The sequence below is a fragment of the Teleopsis dalmanni genome, chromosome X (genome assembly GCF_002237135.1).
Source record: "Teleopsis dalmanni isolate 2A chromosome X, ASM223713v2, whole genome shotgun sequence".
NCBI classification, from domain to species: domain Eukaryota; kingdom Metazoa; phylum Arthropoda; class Insecta; order Diptera; family Diopsidae; genus Teleopsis; species Teleopsis dalmanni.
The window spans coordinates 92,426,515-92,449,237 of NC_051848.1; the positions used below are offsets into that span (position 1 = coordinate 92,426,515).

Sequence of the window (22,723 nt, forward strand, 5' to 3'; positions counted from 1 at the left end):
CTTACTTACTTATTCACTGTTATCCTTCTCTCCTAAGTAAAGTATAGGGCCTCACCGATTCCATTAAATCTAATTATATTATCAGCTTCTCTCGTGATTTAGTTCTAGGAGTACTGTGCGTCTTTGAGCTCCTAGTCCACGGTTCTTCGCCATGTCTTAGCTGAGGTTCCAGACTGGCGACTACCTTGTCGATTCCAGTGTAAGGCTTGTTTTGTGATGCAAGATGCTTTTTTTTGAGCTTGTGACAAATCCACTTCCATTTTTTTCGTTTGTGATCAGAGACGGGTTGTGTTTATTCCGTGCGTTCTCAAAATTTAATATGCGCCACGGCCACCAAATTTTCAGTGGATGTGCGATTGATTAGGGGCCAATGTTTTCCACGATTCACATGCGTTAGATAAAGTTGATTTGACGTTCGGGGTACTGATAAAAACTTTAAATTTCAAATTCAAGATGTTTTGGAATGCGTACATTTCTTTGTTGCTTCAACTTTTTCGAAAAAAAAAAAAACCATAAACATTTTTTTAAATTTTTCTCAGGACCGCTATTATTAAGGTTTTCAGTATAACCAAACTCCAAACCACTAACAGTATTTCGTACTGGGCACTGCAATCCAAAAGTAGTTACACACCACACAATTTTCAAATGCATATATAAAAATATATTAATGTGCACTACCTTACGACTGCAGTTGTTGTAGTTGTAATACATAGGTAACATAGAGATGTTGTCGAGATGCGATCCAATGCCATGGTATGCGATGCGATGGGATGCGATGCAACGCGCGAATATTGTATTTAGTACCCAAAAAGTAAAGCTCATGTTCTCACAACATTTTTATTAGTGTTGCTTTTGTTTTTGTATTCAACCATTATTTCTTCCGCTACAACAAAAAGCCCATATATTCACACTTGACCTCACACTATATGCGCGCAACTTAGACTCTTGACCAACCGTTATTAGTGGTGCTGCCAGTGATGCCATATTTCAAGCATTTGGGTTCTTTTTTATGTGGAACTCTACTTGCGTAGAAAGCACTTCCGCTTCCGTTTTCGCTATAGTCTCAGGCTTCCTTGTTGGCTTTTTGCGTTGCACTTATTGTGCCTTTTTGTGTTCTCTTATTTTAACCTTGTTGTCCACTTTAATATTTACTTATAATTTACGCGACACAGCATCAATTAACTGCTTAAAATACCTGCAGTTGAAACAAAAACTGAGCAAAAGATATAATAAATAAGCAACTCCGAATGTAAAAAAGTAAAATATGGAGCACAAAAAATTGGAAGCGGAAAAAGGACTGCAAGAAGAATAAACCTAATAAATTCTAGTGCGGAGTGGCTGGGTGCTCAGTGATACGTGGAAAAGGTACAAATAAATAAATGTGTGCTACTGCAAAAATAGCGTAGAATTTATGACTAATCATAACGGCTTTTAAAAGGTGTTAGGCACTTCCGCTGAAGCACATTATTGCAACATGGACCAATAAACAACTGAAATGACATTTTAATATAACGTAATTTCAACATTCGCTCAAGCATTTTCAAGACTCTTCAGGACAACAATTGCAGAATGCAGTCTTGAAAATCTATGAAATCTCACATTTTCAAGCGACAATAAAAATCTTTCATACTCTGCGATAAATAACATCATGGCAATAGAATCGTTTGGTATGCAATTCTTTAATGTATGAACTTTGCATCTTCCCAAGATCAAGTCTCCAGTGTTTCCAAAAATAAAATTTACCCTAGAGTTGTCTCATGCAATTTTGAAATAATTGTATCTTTATGATAAAAATGATTGCACTTATAACTCAAAGATTTAATATATCCCTACAGAGAGCAATTGCTTTCTGATAGAGTACCCACGCTTGAAAGTTATAGTAGAAAACAGTAACTAGTAGTCATTCCAAAGCCTGACCAATAAGTAATGCGTGCTAAAGATTACCCTGACTGCAGGTTTTCGGAATAGCTCAATCCCTTCCTGCGTCTCTTGGATGGCAGGTTCTGGAATGGTCAATCAACTTAAGTACTTCTACGTAGATAGCATAAAGACAAAATTCGACAAATTCCATAATAATCACAGCTAAACTTGTGAACCAAATGCAGCCAGAACTCTTTGATGACAGGTAATGAGACACAACTGCTAACAGCAGTACTTTGTCGCTATTTCAATTCAAATAGCGCCAGCGCTATCAATCAAAGAACTACAGACGATATCATCAACTCCAGCGCAGATAAGTCCATCAATAATATCAACGCAAAGGAGAGCATCACAACTTGAGGTTTTCCAGCCAAATATAGAGTTACCACATTATCACAGATTTTTGATATGCTTACAAATAATAAAATCAGTTGTCATGAGGCAGAATTTAAGAGCAAAGCGCTCGGTTTAAGATGATTGTAGTTCAGTCTGTTGTCTGCTTTCCAGAACGTTCGAGACTAAGATTTTCATCAGGTCCTAGTTCTTTTCACTTTCTTGAAATTCATGGAAATGGGGAGAAGAATGAGAGTAAGCAGTGTCTGGTATTGTCTACTGGATTGTAGTCATAACTTACGACAGACATAACTCATTTCCGGAATATTCTAACCACTTTACTGCGAGAATCTAGCTCAACACAGAGTAGAAACTGAACGCACAGAGGATATAGAAAATAACACAATAATACCAAAGGTTAATACTAGAGGCTCTCTACACATACTAAAAGATATTAACTGAACAATGAACAAAGAAGGGAACAGCTCCATTTTATTTTACTACAGCACACCACTACTTAGAGCTAGATTTGAAGCTTTTTTGAACTTAATGAAGTCAAAAAAAGTCAATACGTTGGCGATTTAATAGACAATAATTATGTGTGTACAGAAAAAGCTAATTCAATAGTTTTTTATTTATAATTCAATTAAAAAATTTTAAACCAAAGCATTAGCAACTCTTAGGCGGTATGTGAGGTTCGTTGTTTCGATGGTCCCGATTGTTTTTGTTAAAGGACACAATAATGAAACAATTGCTTTGAAGATACTATAAATGAATGTATGCAGTATAGTTTAGATATTCAATAAGCAAGTATTCAATGTCATTGCAGAGGGAAATGGGAAGCATTCACATGCAGTTTACTCTTCAAGTGGGGCGTATGGGTAATACAATTAGTTATACCGAGCAAGACTTTGTAAACAAAGGGTTCAGATTAAGTCATCATGAAGGATGGGTTTGTTTTGTTTAGCTGCAGAAACAACAACAATATTAGTTGCTGATAAACGTATTGTCTGTTATTGCAGTTGATGTTGTAGTTGTTGTAGTTGTTGTTGTTGCATTATGCTTTGATGTGTTGGCGGATGAAAGTATAAGTATTAGGAAGTTTTTACATGTGCACAATTTATGCGCAAATGAATATATGCTGCATCCGAGATAGAAGTCCATAAAGCTGCCATAAAATGCAGTGAAGTGCAATGCGAGCAATATTATCACAGACAAACACATGCGATATGCATTGCGCATTGCATGTGAAGCATTCAAAACTAGGAGTGTCATCAGCCTTGTCAAATGAGGAATGGGTTAGTTGGTTCTGCATGTGGTATGCCTTGAGAACTGTGTGTTATGTTGAATTACTACGGCTAGTAGTGGTAACCGAAACAGCTGGCAACAGTTTATGTTTCCGTTGTATGAAAAGTGCCGGAAATTTTGTGGCAATTATTGCGCAAGTGTTTGATTGGTGCAACAAAGGCTAAATGCATGTTGGATATTGCATTTTGCATGTTAAATGGTGAAAGTTTTATGTAGTGCGGCAATTGTGTTGGTAAATGTGCCAAACGGAAATATGCTTGAAAAAACTTCCAGTTTGTGGGCTTGGTTAAATCTAATTTTACAAATGTTCAACAGTTATAAATTAATTATCAACTCGTATCTTTCTAATGTTGTTCGTTAAATTATGATATATCACAGCAGTTGCAGTTGTGAGCCAAGGAATATGTTTGGCCAGATGCTGGCTAATGTGCTTAAAAACACATTCATTATGAGATTTAGATGCAGGTGTTTGCTGGTAGGCATTTAAATAAAATAGATTTGTGTGTATTTAATTATAATGAAAAAAATAATGTGCGGTGCATAAGTTTATGTATAAGCTATTATTTATATAAGCTTTCCTAAATACCTTACGGTGGCTCAAATACAATATTACTACTCAAGCAAAATGAATTTTGTATCCATCACCTAATTCTTTAATCACCGTTCGTAGTGAATTACACCATTCAATATTATAATACCTTTCCAAAAAGTAATTGTTTTGAGCTTGCTGTAAATAGTCGTGCCTCCACTATCCAAGATACTTTCATTTGAATCTGCTTACTTACAATTTCTTCCATTCAGATTTCTTTACTTTAATTACATTAGTCGACATGATTTCCGAGTTCTATGGAAAATTTCCCTTTAGAAAATATAGGTCTTGTCTTACTAACACAACTAACATTAGAAAAATGTCAGATTACTCTAAAAATGTTCGATTGGGCAACAAAATTTGATAGATCGAGAGTAAATGTAGATTGAAACCAGATTTACCAATCGAAAACGCCATTAGTGAATCGATATGTTGAAGAGCAATGATTTTATTTTAAATGTATTTAGTTTTGTTTTATGTGAATCAAATTTTGTAATAGTTTATTATATATACTAGAAGTGAATAAATATATACAAAACCAAATAGAATCGAACATGTCTTACGTAGTGCACTACACAGTGTGTATTCGATCATCAAGTAACGCCACATATGGTTTTATTTATTGTGAATGGTTACATGAAGTGTCAAAAAATGTGACTTAAGACACACACTACTGGCAAAGAAGGTTATCGCCGAAAAAGCAGCTGGAAGGGTTCGTTGTGTTAAGTAAATACAATTTATTAATAAATGGCTAAGATTAATTATTTTTAATATTTAGATATTTCTGTGCTGTGGACTATACTCAATGGACGAAAATTCTAAAATTTCAGAAACAGCGCAAAGGAAAATATATTTAACATATATAGATGGTACCGGCTTTGTTTTCAATCGTAAGGGTAAGAATGGAAACGTTTCTTGTAAGCATTATTGTGGCCCTATGCCTCTCCTAGGAGTTAAAGGATTCAATATATATATTATTGCATGTAGTTTGTGCGCTATATTAACATTTTTTATAGTGTGTACTGTTAGAAGTACTTTGTAAACTTACACATACATACATTGTTGTATTGAATAAGACCAATTGGCGCCCATTATTCCCTTGTTTTATTCCGTTAATCGTAAAAGGCTTGATTAACGCCTACTGGCCTTTAATTACCGTCTTAAGTAGTAGACGTTACTGGCCCAAGCAGTTTGTGCGTAACTCCACAATAAACAAAATATCACGTAAAAAGTGTGATAAAAAGTTTTAGTTTTTATGAAAAGAGAGCAGATTAATAAATGCAATATGTATGTGTCCATTATAAAAATGTTTATATATAACTTTGTTTTTGAAATAGACTAACTGTTCTGTAAATTATTATATATATAAACACAGAAATTATCTTACTCAGTTTTGACTATCATTATTTCTATAAGTGCTCTTGATAATCTATAGTTCAACACTTTGTAATATTTTAAATATTTAATTTCTTTTCTACAGATTATGTTACACTTCGAAGGAAATATCGTATAATCGGAGCGAGAAGAGAAGCTGGCTATGCTCGTTTTAGTAAGAAAAAGTAAAATTTAATTTAGAATGTTAACCCATTTTGTTTTATAATCAAGCTATTCCTGTGCGACTGACACCGCTAGAAACACGTTTGTTGGTAGAACGAGGTATTGCTGTATTGGTGTCCAAAAAAGATAGATTCTTGGGAGAATTCTCAGTTGCTGAGCAAGAGAACGTTAAAGACCGTTTAACGCAGCACCTAAAAAAACGTATTCGAGTTAATATCGCAGAAAAAACTGCAGATAGAGAATTATCAGTTCCAAGAAAACATCTGGGCAAAAGAAAACATTTCTCAGCGACCATAACAGCACCTTTACCTAGTATTGAAGGTAAAATTCTTAACAAAAATATCACACATGAAAAGTTATTAACAATATTCTATTTGTGCAGAAATAAATAAAAAGATTACGGAAAATGTGCATAATACGGAAAGAAGGTTTGCAGCGGATGAAAAAAGTCTATACGTTCCTTTCAATGTATTCCCGCTACCTCATAGTAAGATGCACTTAATATAAATAAATTATTTTTAATTACAGCTTTGTTTTAGAAGCTAGAATTGTGAGTGTTAAAGATATCAACTCTTTTCAATACCGAGTATTTAGGGATTTATGGATGCGTGGTTATTATATAACTTGTGGCGATGTATATGGAGGGGATTTTGTTATTTATAATGGAGATCCCGAGCGATATCATTCTTCTCATATCATTAATTTAATAGCAGATGGCAAATTGCATTATTATGAAATGCGGACTATGTCACGAATGGCGACGGCTGTAAGAAAAAATAGTGTAGTCGCTTATTTAATACAAGGAGATGAAAACCAAGCCACTGAATTGAAGTACTACACATTTAAATGGAACAGGCAGTTTTATAATTCACTTAAAGAAGATAACATTGAGTCGTCCACTGAAAATGAAGTGTCCACTGAAAATGAATCGTCCACAGAAAATTAATGTAATTTAGTATATTTACAGACACCAAAATTATCATTACTAATTTTAAAACTTGAAGGAATGTTACGAGAAAGGAGGCATTGCATCGATGGAATGCAATGGCTAACTGACGACAGTTAATCAACCTAAACAGCAATAAACCAGTTTTAATGGAGAATAATTCAACCCAAAGATCATATCATATGCATGGGATTTACTTGCATATCTTAGGCAACATATATGGATTATTACAGCTGTAGTTCTGAAATAGTTTTAAGTATCGTTATAATTTCATAAAATCCTATTCAACACATATTTCACCTATAGTACAACAATTTAACGAGATTAAAAATTCATAAAAGTATGCAAAGCAATTCATATATTTTGAAAAAATGTATAGAAGTGAAATATTCACAATTTCTGATAATTTATTAAAAACCAAGCAATTGTCATCGTAATATTCAAAATATATAATCTATACAGAACAAAATTGAGATATTGTTGGTCGCGTGGCTACAACCCACGCTTTTCCTATAATTTTTTTTTTTTTTGACAGTAGGTGGAAGCATCGAAAGCCACCGTGTGAGACTTGAACCCACTAAACCACCTCTTAGGAATGAATGGAGAAGATATCCACAGCATTGTGAAAACTTCATTCCAGTAATCAGGAAAGAGAGGAGAAAAAATGGACTTAGTAACTAACGAGCTAGATTTATCCAAGCCAGAAAGCAAGGGCGTACATTAGGGAAATTAGGTTATAGAGAAGGGGGTGGGGTAAGAGCAGATAAGCGGGGGCGAGGTTAACGGTAAACTTTATGACTGGGGTCAAGAAAGCCGCGGTTATATAGGGGAATGGAATGGAGATTACGGTCCCACTCATCAAGGTAGTGGGACAGGTGTTGGGAGGTTTAAAGCGTAAGGCTAGAACAAGAACTTCTGGAAGGGTTGTAGGAGTAGAGACGTGAGAGTGAAGGTCATGGAGCCGGGTGAGGTACCTACGAGCAAGTGTCAAATGGTACTCGTCAATGCAAGTGATCATAATTTCATAATTATTTTGCCTATTATATATATATATATAATCATAAATCATAAAGATAAAATACAAGCAGAGCAGTAAATAAAATCTATTTTACTATATTTAACTTTTTAGTGTTTCTATAACAAAAATATCGTAAAAGGTTAAACGATAAAATACGTTTGACATATGCTTGTTAATAAATTGACATCAGCCGGCACCATTGAATAAAAACATAAACACCTAAATTTATAAACTCAATTTGAAAAAACTTACTAAGTACTTTATATTTATTGTATTAAGCCACAATAAGGCTTTATTTCATAGTCATAACTTAAGTCATGATACGGACTTCAGTAAGACTGAAAGCGAGTCTGCCATTATTTGGCATCTAAAGTGTCTTTTAAAGTATTTGTTGTGACTTTTCATTACAGGAATATTCCACTATTTGGTAACACAATTTTGATATAAGGTGTCTCCAGTAATAGGATTCATACCTTGTTACCTTTGCTTGTATACTTTACTCACAGTGTAAAGATTCCTTATATTTCAAATCATGGTCACCATCAACTCTAACTCTTCTTAACAGCAACCTTGTTATTATTTCATAGTAATAACTTCGTCAAGGAAAAAACTAATAAACCCTAACTAATTGATTATAATCTTCGTTTGAATGTTGTAAGACCTAACTGTCATGAAAAGCATCCAACAATTTGATTGGATTGCGCACATCAGCTGTAAACAAAGACAAAAGAGGCCTAAAATGTGATTCAAATTTCTGATCTGTCCAATCAGAGCAATGCTTTTCTATAAAGGCCCATTGATTGACTTACCAACTCCATAAATAAATGAACATTTATTCCCTCCATCGTAACGCAATGGCGAAGACTTTGAAGGGAATGAGTTCAAGCTTCCACGTAAAGAAGTAGCTGGAAAGGGTGGCTAAGTGCTAGTTGAGGGAGTTGGAGACCGTAGAAGAATGTGCGTATTTGGAGTATATTAAGCAGTCGTCTGCGAAACAGATTTTCTTGACATCAGAGAGAGCAACTGGAATGTCAGAGGTGTAGATATTGAACAGTATAGGATCTAAGACAGACCCTTGTGGGACACCAGCTGCAAAAGGAAATTCCCTAGAGAGGTTAGAACAAACACGGACCATGAAGCTTTTTCCGGATCGCGTGGGCTTCGTTAGGACCCCTTTGTGAAAGTACTGCGGCACACGTGTCTATCAGGTGCAAAAGCACTTTTAAGCTTAAAGATCTTGTTTAAAAACTATACTAAAGGCGTGCTCAACAATAAAGTGCGCGGACATCACAAAGTATTATTGCAAATTGTTAATAATAAAAGTAAGTTTAAATGATTTGATGAAACATATAAAATTTTTGATAAAACATATGCTTTTTGATAGTAATAAAAATAATAGTTTCGTACGTCAGCAAAGAAAAAAACATTGATTTATTTTAATAATATAATTTTTATCAAATTGTATTAAATTTTCTACCATTTTTGGAACCTTTTAGTATACTAAACATTAACTACAAAAAGAAAATAGTTTTTAATTTTATTTTAATTTGTATTTTAAAGTGTCGTGAACAATATCCACATCTATTTTTCTTTTTTGGTGGTGCTTCTGTTTTCTTGTGATCGTGAGGCCTCGGTAAAGCGCTGAATAGTACACCTCACTTCCAAAGGCAATGACTCCTTGTGTCTCGCCAAGCGATCTGTGTTTCCATAAGAAAAAAAGACAAAGTTTTAACACAATTTTTTTCGCTTCATATTTTGCTCTATTATATATGCAAAGAATCAAAAATTATGTGAACCTTAATGCAGCCAATGTCAAGCATTGAAAATAAAAGACGAAACGACCATCTAAAGCGAACACGTGCTACTGAGTAGTTCGATTTTAGTCCGTCAACGACATCAATACCTTTCCTTTAGTTATATTATAGAATTCTATTATATCGGGCAGCTTTTTATTTGAATTTCGGTTGATAGTATTGCTTTCGTACATAGGGGAAAGCAGGAGCACAATTTTGTTTTTTTTGGGACAGTACGTAAAGTAAGCCTTATGGTTTGGTTTGAAACCAAAAAAGGAGAAAACCTGTTTTTAACTTCTTAATTTTTGTGGCATTTCTGGTTAATTTTTTTTTTGTTAAATACCAACCATAGTCAAATTATGCTTTTCTAGCACCTCTTCTATCAATGGAACACTTATGTACATATTATCCATTGTAATGTTTCGCCAGGATTCAGATATATAACTTATCATTTGCTTCACTACAACCGTTGTCGAACTGTTTTCAAAAAATGATTGGTTTGTGGTCTATACAAACTTCCAAATTCAGTGCTTTCTTGGCAAATATTGTCGAGTATCTGAAAATCGACTTGTGAAATTTTCAAGCATTTAATCAAGAGTGACATATTCACACACTGCGTAGCATTTGTGACATCTCTGAACGAAATTTTCTAAGCATCCTCGTATAGAACTTAACTTATCTACAGACCAACGTTCTAATAGTGGTGTAAGTTTATCAAATCGTAAGTTTCGCAAAAAAGATGCGAATCTCTTGGCTGACATTACTGCCATACATATATCAAATATCAAGTCCTGTACCGTCAGAGTTTAAAACATCGTCCAATTAACTGTGTAAAGATTTATGTAGTCTCGGAACATAGACTATGCCAATTAAAGTCCTCATTTCGCTAAAACTAGTCTCGCTCACGTTACGAATCCTCTTATAGCCCTGTGAAACAATTTTACTTTTTTGATTCGTGACATTACAAAAATATTTCAAGGGATGAAAATATTAGATTCCATGCTTCAAAGATAGTTTTAGCTTCCTTATATGTGGCTTTAAGCTCTGGGAGATGAGGTATTATGTTGCATTGTTGTGATTTTATTTATTATAAATTTTATTTATTTTGATTAAATATATTAGTCACTATTATTATATTGCAAATATTTCAGAATATTATCAAAATTTATTATTTAAGTCAGTGTTTCATCGAAACTACAATACTTCTTTTACGAAGTGGACTTAGAAATCAGAGAAATACACGATTATTGACTATAGCTTATCCAAAAGTGTTACAGTGAAATATGGCTTCGGAGAAAAACTTGAAATCGATTGATGTTGGGGTGCGTTATCGAAGACGTTATAATATTGATATTATGAGATAAGGAATAACAAAAAAAATCAATTAAAATTTGATATTATTGTTTGATTAATATTATTTAACGATATTATTATGATAATTCGTTTTTGTTCTAATATTGATTCTATCAAAATTCCTTAGGGTATTATAATCTGTATTTTCTGTATTTACTTGCATGCTTCATACTTAAGCTTTCCAACATTTTTGTTAATATTTATACATTATGGATTTTGGGGTTATACAAATATTCTAAATATACTTTTGTTAGTCTACTCCTGTTTTGTTAACTTCAGAAATGAAGAAAATTTTTGGTTAAACTTCTTTAGTTCGTAGATTCTTTAACGAATCGTAGGCCTTCTTGGGTAATTTGTTAATATAAATATGTAATTATGTACAATATTTATATAATATATTATTTATGCAATGATACACAAAAATTGCAATTACAACTCGGAATTTGTAAATACGTTCAGAGGAATGTATGTGAAATTGTCTTCATTTAATTGACTGCACATTAAAATTCTCCTCTCTAGTTACATGCCCACTTAAGCGGATTTCGTAGAGCTTAAAATTATACCGATAAAGTGCAATTTTGAATCGAATATTATTTCATTTGCAATGAACAATCATTTAGCGATGGAAAAAAGGACGAAGAGCTCGAAAGCAGATAGCAGATAGCAAAGGGAGAGCACAGTAAGCAGCAATTAAAACGTTTTTCGAAAATCCAATGGGAAGCATGTTATATGTTCGTCCAATTCATTCCTCATGCATTACAAAGGAATTACAATGTTACAACGTACGTTCAGCAGCTGCAGTTCATTGTTATTTAATGTGATCCCATCGATGCTGGTAAAGAAAAGAACTTTCACATTGTTGAAATTATATTTTACGACGACTGTGTAGCATTATCCAGTGCCATCTTGTGCAACAGCAGTGCTATGCCACATATAATCCAATACACAACATACATTTCGGAATATGTGTGCTGTTCTGGCATCACTGTTTGCGTTTATGGTGATGTGAAAGGTGGTAATTGAGGCAATAATAACAATACTGACGATGCACTGATTGCGTAATAAACGATTGTCAACGCTACCGACTGGATTATAAACTCTGACCAATTATCATATTACAGGCTGATAAATATTTATATGCAATCCTTTGCCGTTATAGACGTGTGCGTTAAATATGTTGTATGTAAATAAAATATTACCAATACATTTATATACATACATTTTTTATGGGTGATATGAGGAAGTGCGTTGTTTATAGTATGTGGACTTTTTTAAAAAGAAATTTATCGGCCATTTGCTTTTTGGTTGAAATGTAAAAATATTTTTTCAATAATAATTAATATCATGGAAATGAGAGCCCTTTTACGCTACTTTTTTATGTGACGGCATTAAAATTTTAGCAAAGTACGGGTGTATATTCCAACCTCCATACACCATTTACAGTCCTTTGAATCAAATTTCGAACCTCCTGCTCTACTCTTATTTTCTACTGAATACAACTCGTAGTATTGGCAATTTTTTCATTCTATTGAGAAAAATTTTAGCAAGCATTATTGGCATTATATTGGCAAACCTTTTTAAATTCGATTTCATGTACAAATCGACTCACAAATGAACAACTCTATGGTTAGCTTAAATTGCAATTATTTACAAATTTCTTCCACTCAAATATTCTAGTAAAATGAATGCAATCTACATATACAAACTGAAGCACTTTATATACTTTTATTTTTTGTGATATATATTAAAAAGAATTTGTAAGAAAATAGAAAGAATACGATTCTAAATACCAACAGGCAAAGATTTTGTCCTAAATTTTTATTCTCCTTAAAAAAATGTCTTTGTAATCTGTATCTGTGGAGGCTCTAGACGTCAGCCACTGTGGAAACCGCGTCGTAAAACTGTCTTCTATATCTCTGTATTATAAAAATAAGTAATATGTGGCAGTGTATTTTTATTCATTTATGACATCATCAGTACAGTGATATTCATAGAATTTAAAGAACAAAAAAAAAGAATTAATGGGTCGTTTACGACTCAATTTAATTGATGCTCAAAGAAAAAAACATCGTCGTTCACGAGCACTTGAATCAAATGCAAAACGATAATGTAATAATCGCATTAATGCTTCTAAACGTATCCGAAGTTTAAGTTTGGAAACAATCGAAAACAATAGAAAACGAAAACATATAGAACATTTATCAGAGGAATAAATTCAATAAAAACGTAACCAACGTGATTTATATCAAAAAAATTAAATTAAACGCGAAGGCTTAATATTGGGATTGCACAAAGGAGGACAAACATGATATTTATACGTCCTCTTTCATATTGAACAATATGTACATATGTATATGCTTTAACATTCTTTAGCAGAGACATCAAACTTTTTTAAGAACTTCAAAACTATCACAAAAATTGATGCCTCTTCTAGAGAATGTTAAAAGCACATACAGATGAGTAACTATGAAGGAGTACGTATGAATATAACGGGGGTCAGCGAGTGAAGCCAGCAGGAGATAGAGCCCCCTGGTCAATTAAAATTTAATTATAAATTCACTTTCATCTGGAAAATTTGACGTTAAATTTCAACTTACATTCACAAAATATTGGTCGCACCCGTGCGACTAGTGAAGTAACATTAGCATGAGTTTCTCAGCATTACATTCCTAGATTAGGTTCTATACATAAGAAACAGAATAGTATTGAAATTTAACAATTAAAAATAAAAATACAATTAATTCATTAACTCAATTATTCTACAGCTGGTTTATGATTTCGTTCTAATATAAACACAGCAGGTAAAATTGCTAATAAAAACTTTCATAGCAAAAGCAACAAAACTCCAGAAAAATATGTGAACAAAAAAGTCAAGTACGGCTTTGGATCAGTTGCTTAAGGTGCGCTGATTCTGAGCTTCATATTTGGCAGGACCCGAGTTCGATTCTTTGTACTTGCAGTCTCAAAAATAATAATTATTTACGAATAATTAAATACAAGAATGATGGGTATTTGGCAATACTCGAAACAGCTGTGTGATCACCCAAAACTTCAATTAATTAAAATAATATAAAAAATAAAATTTTTGTTGCTGTAGTTCACTACTGTTCGAAAAAACCTCTTTATTATAATTTTTTGGAAAAAATAAATGATTTTATCCAATTATGTGAATTTATTCTGATGATATACGAATGCTTTAACATGATCTAGGATGTGATTGCCTGGCACATGCAAATCAAAGGCTCAATTTGTGTATCTTCCAAATTCGAATAATTCAAACAAAACTATCTATCATAATAACTATTATAAGAGTACGTGTACATCTTATTATACTTATATTAATGTAGACTTAAATAATAGTAAATGGCCGATTTCTATTTGAATCATGGCCTTTTATTTTTATAAAATATATTCAAAAAGTTGAAAAATAAATCCCAGTTACTTAATAACACTTAATAAAACAAATGATGATATTTATTATTGAAGAAAACTGCTTTGACTACTGATAGTCTCGTCTCTCATAAACAAATTTAAACCAACATTTTGTTTTTCCCCCACTATCAATCACTATCATGTATCATGTATCAATCACTATCACAATTTGCATTGAAAGCAATTACAATTGAAAAGTTGATGTCACCGCCTCTGATTCGATCGCCTGCAGATGCTGGTCTTTTCCGAAGACATCTAAACAGATAAAATTTTCACAGCTCAAATATGGCAGCACCTACAGATTAGATAGAAAAAACATATAAATCGAAACAAGACAAACAAAATACTCGTAAGAGAAATTTTGAGCTAAGAATTCAAGAAACTGAATTTTCAACAATAAGTAATTAGAATTAGAAACTTATAGAAGTGTTATTTGTCAAAACGATCATTTTGTGATGTATTGAATTCATTAGTAAAACGTACATAATTCATTTAAACACCAAAACTATTCTGTCGCCTTCAAAGCAGTTCCCACATGTGCCAACGATTAACCCAGTCAGCTATATACTCCTTATAAGAGCCAATTGCTGAGTTGTTTGCATAAAATATTCTTACATCCTTTTATAGAACTCGAGGAAGAATGTCTCTAGCAATCTATTTTCGACGCTGTTTTCGCCTATTTTTGAACAAGACGTGCTGCTACAAACATATTTAAGGTAAATTAACTGAACTCTATATGTTACACTGCTTTAAAATCACCACAGAAAAAAGTGTCTAAAATCTTTTTCCACGCAGTTTTAAAAAATATAATCCAGATTAAAATTTTTTAGAACCCATATTATGGTGTTTGCTGTTTGAAAAAACGGAGAATTAATATGTTGAGTTAATGTTACATTTCGGATGTGAACTAACCATAACAAGCTCCATAACTTCTCACATCTTCATATTTTCCACATATTAATCCTGAAGAATTAATTTTTCGAAATTATTCAACATATATATTTTGGAAGTATTTATTTTGAGATCATAGAATTTGTCAAGAGAGTGAGATATTCCATTATCTATATATATCCATTATATGTTATCTTACATCTTCTCCTCATTCTAATCGAGGAATTTATGAAGTTCTCGAGCAACATTAGGATTATCTTCTATAAGTTCTAGCAGAAATTACAGCTACTTATTTTTCACATATTTGATATACATAAATAATACTATTCCTGTACATATATATTATAAACTTACATATGAAGTTAAAAATTGAACTCTTAATTGTTAAATACGAATAAACATCAATATATTAACATCGACTACTTACATTTGAATCTCTTCTTGCAGTCTTCTACAGAAGTGGTTTGGAAATTGTGGTTTGGAAATATTCTATCTTTTTGCTTAATTCCAAGAAAACAGTTTAGATTTTAAAAATACCTAATATTTTTATAACTTAATTTTTATATAACTCACTTATTTACATATATGTAATATTTCTAAAAAATTGAAGGGATCGCTTGGTATGTATATATGATATGGTAAATCGACTGAAGTCAGTAGTCGCAGAAAAGTTGGATGTGTGAAGGAAGTGCGGAAAGAGTGTTAACGTAAGTCCTCGCTCTACTGATATGGGGATAAAATGAGATAATGGTTGAGATACGTATTTATATTTAAATACTTTTTTTATTTGTTGATAAATTTGCTTCTAATTTGTTAAAATCGGAACTCATCCAAGCATTACTATCCAAAAAATGTATACATCAGTTTAGGCTTAAATTAGATTCCCAGCAAAAGGTGTAATTTTAAATTTTAATATGAAATCTAATTTTTGAACTTATTTTAAGTTAAGACAGATTTAGATATATCTTATTTATTTCGCATAAAGGTTTTGCCAGGTAAACTAAAATTTTGCAATAATTCACTTAAAACCGTTTTCCTTATCCAAAATTAAAATAACTTTTTCAAGTCTTAGTCTTTATATACATGAAAACGTTACCATATATTTTATGGGTATGTAGTGTATGGTTCGGACCATCGTTCATGAACCGTATTGGACTGATAACAAAATTGAATTATCACTTCTTGTGTTCAATGATTGCAATCTAATAGATGCAGAAAATGGCATAAAAATTGATATAAAATATTTGTTTTTATTTTAAGCGAAAATGGTATGAAATCTCAAAAATGACATCCTTTCATGTACATTATTTGCAGCTGTGCTCTGTTCGAATTGTAACTGGAGGTGCTATTCCCTGTTCCTCCATTGTTGGGAGCTGCGCATTATGTGACATAAAACAGATTCGTTCACCTCAATTGCTTGAAAATAGTTTTGGTTTTCATTATTTTTATTGTTTTTGTTGCTCAGTTTTTGTTTGTTTTGCCGTGCGCTCCTGATAATGTTGATGTCCATGTCCATGTCCGTGTCCGTGTCCGTATCCATGTCCGCGTCGGTGTTTTATGCTGTCTGTTGCTCACCATACATCGTGGTACATTGTTTTATGTTGTCATGTTCTGTTCATATTGTTGACGCCTTCATTGCAAAAACGAACAACAAAACATCAGCAACGCAATGTTGAGACCAACCAACGACAAATTCATTTCAACATTTCTGCTGTTTTGTGGCGTTTAATGCAGTACGTCAGCGTTGTCATCCTCATCGAACAGGAGACGAATAGGGGCGTTTGAATGATTGAATTGGATTGGAGTAAAGTACAACAAGGACAGTTGAGCTTCGCTTCCATCTACTTTGGAAAGAGACTATAGATTATAGATTGAGAGAGATTATAGTACGTGAAATCAAATTTCTGCGATAAATTTAAGATATATTTTCCAAAAAATTTTAATAAATTAGTAAACAAATAATTAATATCCAACTTTTCAACTTGTTAGCTCAATGAAATACTGTATGTATAACTCACAATTTGAACTGAGTTTTTAGAGTCCATGTAATTCAAACCTATTAAAGATCATTAAAAAAATTTATTTATCTTTAGAATATATCTCCATATCATTTTATTCTATTTTATATCCATAAGTAATACTGAATGTTCTTTTACAGATTGTGTTTATATAATAAAAACAAAAACAAAATAATCTTTAGAATAATTTAATTATTCTGAAGTGTTACCAGTTTTATTCATTTACCCAGTTTTAAAGTATGTCCGCATTTTGAAAACTGACTAAATATGACTAAACTTGCTTGAATTTCCCAGGAATTATTTAAATTGCTCATATTTAGTCGAAGTGTGCGAGTTGAATTTTGATGGCTAATGTCAACTGTTAATACATTTTGCTTTTAAATATAACTCAATTGCCAAAAGAAATCAATTTCAACAAGTCTTTTAACAACTCAACTATTATTAAATTCCGATTATAGTAGGTGATGTGTGCTCAGCAGAACTAAAACAATAGCTCAAAATTCAGTAATCCATCGTCTACAGTTACACAGAACTTGAAAATTAAGGCTATTTAAGAAATTAAAACAAAGTTAAAAGTGGAAAAGAATGATGATTATTAAACTGACGCAAACCTCAACAAATTGACAGCTCCATTCAACTGAGGAATTATCCAGTTAAAAAAAAAATCAAATTAAAACAATAATTTGTTTTTACAGTACATTATTTAATGCATGTATTATAAATAATACTTTACTTTATATTCTGATTTCTATAAACTCACTAGTTGTTTTTTTAACACACTCTGATAACACTAACACTTTAGTCTCATTTAGGACGTGTGCGAGTTAGGCTAAATTGCGTTCTAAATGAAGGAAATTCTAAGTTTTGCCGATAATGTAGTGATGTGTCGATACGTGTTGATAAATAGCTAAATGTGTGCAGTGCAAAAAAATCCCAAAAAATCTCCCATTTGCCTTAGTATCAACTTAGCCTAACTCGCACCCGTCCTTAGTCTCATTTAGATACGTTAAAAATAGATTAAATCCGATTTTCGCTGCCTTATCGACACAATTTAGCATTTCTCTGATTTTAGTATCAATTTAGAAAAACTCGCACATTCGCATAATATGAAAAAATGAATAAAAAACATTTTTTAGTAGTATCTGGTTTTAAATTAAGTTTTAATAATATTATAATTATTAATTCCACCTCCCTTTTATTATGTTTCGGCTCAACGCATATACTCGTATCCGTGATTCGTCACCTGTAACAATCTTATACTCGTATATGTTACGTTTTTTAAAGCACTACCATTTTATTTCTTGAGCATTTGTTCACCAATCGGCACGAACGTCTTTTTAAGATTTTGTCAATAATAGAGGATGGGATTATCGTGCAACATTTTATATGCTTGTATGCTGGTGGGACTTATGCCTAGGGTTCCGCCTCAACCTCAATCTCACAGTATGTCGCATGACGATCTTGCATTACGAGTGTCACTTTTTGCATAGCATGAAAATTTCACGATTTTCGTCAGTAAGCAAACTGCGGCTACGATTAAAATTATTGTACCACTTAATTTACAAATCATTGTAAAAAACACAAATAATGCTCTTTTGACAAAAGGTCTAAGGTAGGTTATGTTTATTAATGTCAAAATTTCATATGGAAACGTCAGATGACATCTAACAGCAATCAGTTTTGCCAAGGTTCAAAATATAAATAGTGACCCTCGTAAATAAGCCGAGCAGCTAAAGATTTGGTATATCACGGATAAAGTTAATAGTCTAGACCACATAATAAAATACCCTTAAACTCACGTAGATACTAGAAAAAATCTGAAACTTTTACTCAGAAAGGAAATGTGGAATACTTGACGCGCCACTATCACTGAAAAAATTATAGCAATTGAAAAGAGTAAACCATGATATGACCCATGTAACCTAAACTGTAATTTGGTGCAAAGAATATGGGATATTTTTGGTCAATATACATGTATATCTCAAGGAGTTGTATGATAAATTGATAGTTATATAGAAAACCAAAACATTCAATGTATATTATAGCGTTGGTTTAGCATGACTCCATAAACTCTGAAACAAGTGCTGCTTGCTTTAATAATTTTGCAAAAGTTTTGAAGACGTGCACCTTACAGATACTTCCGTAGTAACGAAATGAATACTACCTTAAACTTTAGAGTCTTCCAGTTTTATTTGCCTTTGATAGTTAGAGTTTTTTGTGGTTTTCGCGATTATTTATGATGGCATTGTACACAGATGCATTGTACGTAACAATAAGAAGAGGTATATAGTGGCTCTATTTTATTGGAACCAATTTTTCGAATTTCGTTACTCAAGTAATAATTGTGGCATTTATTGTCTATGTTAAAATCCTAAATTAAGTACATTTAATCAAGTAATTTTGTAAAATAACTCAATAACTTTTAAGAATTATATATAAGTCTACACATCATCAGTTCCTGTTCATCTCATTCCATCGTTTCCACTCCATTTCCTATTATAGTTCAATTTTTAGGATTGTGTTCTGATTTTGTGTGCTTGGTAATTATCTGGGAATAGAATGAAATGATTAATTTTTCTGCTGGTGTCCAAAAGATTTTGTTGCCTTTTTGGTTATAAAATTTCATTCAAAATCAAGATGATTATATGCAGTAAATTTTTGAAATAAGCAAACAAAAGGATTCGACTAAAAAAGTGAAAACCAGAGAATGGAGTTTTTTCGAATTCAGTGCTATTGCCATAAAGAAAAATTAGAAGGAAATCCTACAATTTTATTGTGAGAAAATATAGCTTTCAGCTGTGGACGCAAGCAATCTGACCGCTACACAAAATCCATCCACCCACAACTGGTGCTCTCCGCCGCCGTAACCATAAACTGCTTGATACGCTTTGGTCAGCATTACATTGAGTTACACGTTGCGAAGGTATTGAGCGTACCGCATCAACGTGTCGCACGCTTCTGGCTTTTGTCATTCCGTAAACATGTTTAATATAAAAAGCGATTAACTGCAGTTGTTTATGAGTATGGATTTCGGATTTCGGATTTCGGATTTGGATTTGTTTTGTTGAGACCCAAAATCGTAATGCCACAATGTAATGTATTGGCAACAGTTCCATATGCGCTCTACGACGTACGTGTACGTGTACGTGTACATGAACGTGTATGGGTAGGTATATGGGTACGTTTGTGTGTGTGTGTGTGTTTACGTGTTTACGTTGTGGGCATACTAGTATTTATTCCTTCTTTTTGCTCTTAAATTATCTGCATGCATGGACAGTGGCCAGTGATGTTGCCATTGTCATAGGTGGAGGCATTTGTGTGACTCCAGTACTTCCGAACTAAGTAAGAATGCATGCGGGTATGGCTCGGAAAGTGGATGGTGAAAGCAGGTTGTTTAAACATTTCGAACTGTGGATGGGATTTCATTTTCATGCATTTTATCCACGATATAAAGTAGACATTATATTGATGTCCTTTTTGCGGACTCATATCACTTTGGGACATCAGGCGTTGTTATAAACTTAAACTTATTTTACTGCTATTATTTGGCTACTTCCTTCATCTTTTGCTTCTTACTTCTTCCTTCTTATTATTGTTTTTGTATTTATTTCTAGCTTTTCGTAATTACACATTGGGCATCATGTATCTAGTGTACTTTTGGTGAAGTTATTAGTGTTTAGATTTTCATTTTCTTGGCTATAGCTCGATTTCTGTTTTATTTTTGGGTTGTTGCAATTGCAATTACGACGTATGTGATTTCCGAAATAATAAAAAAAAATGTATTAATGGCTTAGTTGCGAATGTAACCGTTGCGGCTGATAGCTTTTTTCGGCGTACACGTTTTGCCTTAATGGCCTTTGAGACAATGGCTTTGATAAACGTAATGTAAATTAAAATCATGGTCTTTATTGGTTTTCAAACTTGATATAATAGAGTTAAGAATATCGGTAACAGCTGTAGACGAGATTATGGAAGTAAAAAGAGTAAAGTAATTTCTAAACATGTCACCCTATAAATTTATTAATAATTACGAGTACTTGATTAGAAGATCGTATAGGCTATGATTCACTTCCCATGCTTATACGTCATATCAACAAAAATAAATAATCAAAAAATTATGAATGCCAAGATGAATAACCAAGTGATAGTTGCATTTTATACAAACTAATACCATAGTATAGAAAATATGTAACTATCACTAGTCCAAAAGTGTTTAAACTACATTTGTATACAACATACCCAGCCTTTAGGCATGATATTTTGTAGTCGAATGCCCAATAAAATGGCTATAAGGCTTGAAATCGCAGTTTATTGAAAACTGTATAAAGTACGCAAAGGCCTCAGCTGACAGACTGAAATCGTGCAAAGTATAATGACAATCTAATGTATCAACAATATATTTTTAATATTTTTTTAACATTAGGAAATCTTATCACTCCACGGTAATAAATTGTTCACTCACCTGAATGAAATATCAAAACATCCTTCTTACAATCGATTAGTTTGTAAAGTTTGTTTGTTTTTACTTTTGGATGTCAAATTATTCTCAAAAATTTTATGCGTTTCAGCTTTGACATAATGACTGAAGCTTATTGACCGCCCTTCAAAATCACAACAGAGTCTGCGAAGACGATGGGCCCTGCACCGACTGATAAAAAAAACAGGATGGATGTTACCTTATATTGAAAATGTAAACATTTTTACTGTAATGAATATTTTACTAAATGGATAAAAAAAATTATCACATTTATTAGTTGACCGATAATATGATAGCATTGGTTTCACCACTTGATTTCGATATGTTGAATAGAAGAAATAGCTAAGATAACAAAATAAACTAAATTATGATATGATAACAATAAGGTATATAGATAATTAAGGTTTTATATAGAGAATTACCGAAAACAATCATATTTTATAGCTTTGTAGTCAAACATATGGAGCAAGAGAAAGTACTACTGAAAGAAACAGCTGTTATAGTGAAAATTCTGGAATTCTTCCAAGGCTATCACAATCTAAATCGCTAATAGGGACTTTCAATCTAAAACGGTTTAGGAATAATATGCAACTAAATAGATATAATATAAGCATTATTACAGAAATTCTGAAAAAAACTCACACTAAAAAAATTTACTCTAATAAATCTTAAAGGGAGAATTTATCTTGAAGCACAAGATAGGACTGATCCACAAACGAAAAAAGTGCCTACATAGGCATCTCATATCATATGAAGAAACAAAACTCTGTTATTTATTATTATAATGATGTTATTATGTTATGATTAGGTCGCAGTGCAAATTCCCAATAATAGAATGAACATAATGGTGTTTGTGAAAAATGTGTTATATCAGACTCAAGCGAACCACACGCCAGTTATTGAGTGTTTTTAAAGCAATTGCGGTCATAAATATGACAATTAGTACTTGCCGTTGAAGCTCTAGTTATTATCTTATGGTTTATTGAATGAGTTTGCACAAATGTGGACATTCTATTCTCTTTTCGCCTTCAAGTTATGCCCAATAAGTACATATTTGCATTTATGCAGTACTTGAACTCCTTCATTTT

General features: G+C 32.5%; 1 protein-coding gene across 1 annotated transcript; it reads left to right on the top strand.

The window, feature by feature from the left end:
- Positions 1–4,955: 4,955 nt before the first annotated feature.
- On the top strand, positions 4,956–6,653 carry LOC119688708 (tRNA-splicing endonuclease subunit SEN34-like). The gene is made up of 5 exons (XM_038103375.1): positions 4,956–5,046; positions 5,631–5,699; positions 5,756–6,028; positions 6,090–6,135; positions 6,236–6,653. The coding sequence occupies exons 1-5, from the start codon at positions 4,956–4,958 to the stop codon at positions 6,651–6,653; spliced, it is 897 nt and encodes a 298-aa protein (XP_037959303.1).
- Positions 6,654–22,723: the final 16,070 nt, after the last annotated feature.